We start from the raw sequence: 5,254 nt of genomic DNA, 5'->3' as shown, positions 1-5,254 counted from the left end.
ACATTCTGTCACTTCCTGAACTTCAAAGGATAAAAGAGACGAGAGACACGGCACAGAAGAGACGAAAAGGGAGAGAGAGGCAAACAGGATGACAAGGTTATTAAGTTTCGTCTCGGATCTTATGGATGTTTTCCGTGATGAATGAATAAGGAGAGGGAAGACAGGGGGGGTGGGAGGGGGGAGGGGGGAGGGGGGGAAATGAGGAGGAGTAACGGGTGTATTTGGAAAGTGAGTTGCGTGTCTTTGATATTGCTAGCCTATTAGAATTTTCATGGTTGGCCACAATTTTGAGGAAGTTGATATCATTATCATTATTATAATCGTCAGAATCGATTTCTCAGCATTATATTATTCATTATCGACATTATTTTCTTCCCTTCCATCAGCAAGACTGCCTCTTAGTATAAAAGAAAGACAAAAATGTAAATAATGTTTTTAGTCACATCCATAATGCATCCTTATACACACTTGCAAATTCCACCCGGGACAGAAACATTGTATTCAAATGTGCGTTGGAATCCCGTAGACTTTTCTCCGCTGGAATTTCAATAAAATGAAATTTCCATCGGGAGTCTAGTTTGAAATGTATCCTAGAAACGAGAGGCAAAGTATAGACACACACACACACACACACACACACACACACACACACACACACACACACAAACAAACACACACAAACAAACACACACACACACAAACAAACACACACACACACACACACACAAACACACACATACAAACACACACACACACACACACACAAACACACACACACACACACCATAACCCTACCACTCGCATGCACATGAGTTTGTGTTCGAGTAAAAGACTAACAACACCACGAATAGGAAAAAAATATACATTCAAACACTCATCGCCCAACAGCTGCGTACCAGCAACCAAGGACACAGCCATTGTCATAATAACTTTCACATCATTGTTATCACATGTTTATACCAATTATATATGGCAGAGTTGCTAGCGAGTGTTTACAGAATCATACAATGATAACTTTCTCTCTCTCTCTCTTTCTCTTTTTCTCTCTCTGTCTCTTTTTCTCTCTCTCTCTCTCTCTCTCGATCCTCCGCTTTCTTCCTTAAATAGAAGGTCGTTTTTGTGTAATAAAAAAAAAAAAAATAAAAATAGAAGATATCTCTGTCTCTCTTTCTCTTTCTCTTTTCTTTCTCTCGTCACTCTCTCTCTCTCTCTCTTCCCTCCTCTCTCTCTCCTCTCTCTACTCTCTCTCTCTCTCTCTCTCTCTCTCTACACACACACACACACACACACACACACACACACACACACACACACATATATATATATATATATATATATATATATATATATATATATATATATATATATATATGTTTCCTTCGTTCCTCCTGCCCCCTCATCATCCTCCCTTCCTCAACTCCTTTTCTCCCTATCCATGAGTGCAAATAAACTAAAAACTTTGTCTTGTCAGATTTATGACAAAAAAAAAAGAAAAAGAAAAAAAAGAAAAAAAAAAGAAGAAAAAAGAAACGTAATGAGAGCAAGGCGAAAAAGTTTATTAAATTAATTTGGAATTGTAATGTTTTTATTTTAGTTTTATTTTTTTTTTAAGATTAGTTTTATTGTTTTCAGGTTTGTGTGATTGGATATAGTGGTGTTTAAATTACGTTCGCAGCTGAAATGTTGAGCTACGCAGTAATATAGTTCAAAGTTCGCACTACAGAACTAAAACTCTTTAGAACACGTTAAAAAATATCGTGTACACTAATCATCCACAGTTGTCGGGGTGTAATGAGATTCATTAATTTTCTGGTTCTTTTATATTTCTATCTATTTTTTTCTATTTTTTTTTTTTTTAATCGTTTTCCCTTTCTCTTTTTTTTCGACTTTCTGGTTTGTTTGTTTGTTTAATTGTTGACTTTTAACTGCCTTGCTGTAGTTTTCTTTTTACTCTCTCTATCTATCTGTCTATCTATCGATCGATCGATCGATCGATCTATCTATCGATCTGTTGATCTGTTGATCTATCTATCTATCGATCTGTTGATCTATCTATCTATCAATCTATCTTTCTCTCTCATTAATGAGTGATGGTAATAATAATGAGGATGATAATTATAAAAGTTATTATAATAATGATGATAGGAACAAAAATAATAGTACAAATAGTGATGAATGTAGTCATATGAATAGTAACGGATATGATTATCATTATTATTATCATTATCATTACTAATACTACTCATAATGTTATCATGAATACTGTCACAAAGGCTACTCTCGTAGATCCAAACTCTATTATTTTCCTATATCCTTGGTTATCTCTTCCTCCATTAGAAATACTTCATACTTTGCATATCTTACATCTTACCTCCTTGTTTACGGATCTCGCAACCGTTTTCTTTTTACAAAAGAAAACGGGAAGAGAGAGAAGAAAACGAAGCATAAAGAAAATGGAAACGGATTCCTGTTGACGTCGAAAGCATATAAAACTAATTTTAAGCCTTTTATTTATGTCTAGCGTTGCCTTTCTATTTCTCTGTCTTTCTTCTCTGGTGGAAATCCAGTTTTGTGTCTCTTTACATTTTTTTTTTTTGGAGGGGGGGGAGAGGGGAACGGGGAGGGGTACAGTCTAAACCGAAAGAAAATGAAACACAAACACGCGTGTGGAAATACACTTCGTCGTTGATAAGAAAATACCTTGTGACTCCAATTTAGTTTCATAATAACTACGAATACCGCTGAATTTTATTGACAATTCAACAAAACGCTATCTCCATCCCCTACGAACTTTAATATTGTATGCATGATATTCAAGTCCAGTTATATATATATATGACTGTGTCAATGCTGATAAGAGCAAGGGCGCAAACACAGAAATGGCGGGGTTGATGACTGTATGATAATGATGTGTACCGATGCTAAAAGCCAGGCTCAGGTAAGAATCCTAAAAAAGACACATTAAAATTCATGAAAAAAAAACGCTCAGACAAACTAGACAACAACACTAATGTTCCTCCAAAATATCGTATCCACGGAAGGCCAACCCTTGCAACGGAAAGGGTGAGGAGCAATCGGCGTTCATTTAGTGTGTCTGGTCGTCCGGAGTATTTCAATTTAATTACCCCGGGGGATTTCCCCCGGGGGAGCTTCGGAGACATAATACAAATACGAATATCAAATGCCAAAGGGTTCATGCGGGTTCGGCTTGTTAACGGGAGGTGGTGACGGGGACGGTGGGGGGAGGGGGAGGGAGGGTAAGGGCCATTAATGGGTACGGGGGGAGGGGGGAGGGATAAGGGTCATTTGGAGAGATGAGAGCAAAATAAATGTGCAAGGTGGGAATGCATATTAGACATAAGGTTCTCAATTCTGCTATGTATTATAGGCCTATGATAATGAAGGCAGGATCCCGGAATACATAGTGTTGCCAGAGCCGCTCGCTTTCATTGCCTTTAGCAGGAATGTGATGGCTTTTCTTGCTTTCTATTACGTTGCGTTGTCTTGTCTTGCCACATGTGATCTCATTTCGTCCTTATCTTTTCCCTCCTACCCAATCCCACCCTTACCAAATCCCCCTAATCCAATCCTAACACCAACCCTACCCCAACCCCATTCCTCACCCCCAGCCCTACTCCAACCCCAATGTCTACTTTCCAGCCCTACCCCAACCCCGACCCCTACTACCCAGCCCTATCCATCTCACTCAGTCACCACAGCCCTATCTTATTCGAACCCCATGAAACTACATCTTAACCGACCACCATTGCTAACTCCCCACCCCCATTGCTAACTCCCCACCCCCATTGCTAACTCCCCACCCCCATTGCTAACTCCCCACCCCCATCCCATCCCACCCCCTACCTGATACGTTCACCGCTGCCACACTAACTTAACATACGTAGGATCATGGACTTGCGAGCCCAAAAGGCAATTTTTCTCTCTGGCTTGCTCATTTTCTCGCGGTCTCAATTATAGACCAAGAGGAAGACGAGAGGAGATAATGAGGGGAGGGAGTGGAGAGGGGAAGTTAGACACACTCACATTTACTCATTCTTATATAAAAGAGACAGAGGGACAGAGAGACAGAGAGAGACAGACAGAAAGAGAGAGAGAGAGAGAGAGAGAGAGAGAGAGAGAGAGAGAGAGAGAGAGAGAGAGAGAGAGAGAGACTGACAGACAGGTAGAGAAAGCAAACAACAGGAAAGATAGGGAAGGAGAGGAGGGGAAAGGAGCGAGACAGAAGGAGGGACGGAGGATCAAAGAGGATGGATCATAAAGCAAAATAAAGCAAAATATCATAGACTGTGTTTCTCTTCTTTCAGTTTAGCCTTTTCATGTGCACTCACGCACATACACGCACGTACGTCTACGCACACGTTTAAGAGGAGAACAAAAGCTAATGTTTTGTTTACAGTCTGCCCTTAATTTCCTGCTGGGTGGAGTGCTGCTCATGAATATGAGAGGACACCGCCCTTGTGGCCTCAGGCTTTCATTCTCTCTCTCCCCACCTCTCTCTCTCTCTCTCTCTCTCTCTCTCTCTCTCTCTGAATATATATATATATATATATATATATATATATCTTTCTCTCTCTCTCTCTCTCTCTCGCTTTCTCTCTCTCTCTCTCTCTCTCTCTCTCTCTCTCTCTCTCTCTCTCTCACTCTACCTACCTATCTATCTCTCTATCTATCTATATGTATATATATATATATATATATATATATATATATATATATATATAGTGGGATATATATACATATATATCCCACTTTCTCACTCTCCTTCGCTATAACATTTTGGTTGCGTCTGTACATAGCATTTGTGAATGGAAAGATAAAACAAAAATTTCATGTCTGTATGTATGTATATATACATATGTATATGTGTGTGTGTGTGATAAGATATGTATGTAACAAATAGAATGTCAAGGAAGGTGCTATAGATCATATTGATGAGTAAATAATATAAAATACAATAATTTATTATATCATGGATATGACAAAAATACATTCATAATTTTCTCGTGTATCCCTGTTGTCGATATGATACGCACACATGAATATTGATATGCTTCCTTACAATAGGGCTTCTCTTCCACCCGAGGCTAATCTTTCCAATCATTCATCTGTGAATTCATCCTTCCAACCGATCATCAATTTACCCATCCGAAAATCCATCTATCTACCTATGCTTCTACGCACGTCCCCATCCATCCATCTATCCATCCATTCAATCGCCTACTCGTCTATGAGA

General features: G+C 39.1%; 1 protein-coding gene across 1 annotated transcript in view; it reads left to right on the top strand.

The window, feature by feature from the left end:
• The window catches only part of LOC122266668 (cGMP-dependent 3',5'-cyclic phosphodiesterase), a gene marked incomplete in the record, with an annotated part of 87,192 nt that overhangs the window by 11,692 nt on the left and 70,246 nt on the right, over positions 1-5,254 (top strand). Inside the window, 2 exon segments of the mRNA XM_086554604.1 lie at positions 2,990-3,201; positions 3,389-3,466. Coding sequence (XP_086410730.1) covers positions 2,990-3,201; positions 3,389-3,466 — 290 coding nt within the window.

The sequence above is a fragment of the Penaeus japonicus genome, unplaced genomic scaffold (genome assembly GCF_977035675.1).
Source record: "Penaeus japonicus unplaced genomic scaffold, GWHDUDI00000001_assembly GWHDUDI00000030, whole genome shotgun sequence".
Taxonomy (NCBI): Eukaryota; Metazoa; Arthropoda; class Malacostraca; order Decapoda; family Penaeidae; genus Penaeus; species Penaeus japonicus.
Note: the sequence above shows the minus strand (reverse complement) of the source record. Positions and strands in the feature narration are given on the sequence as shown.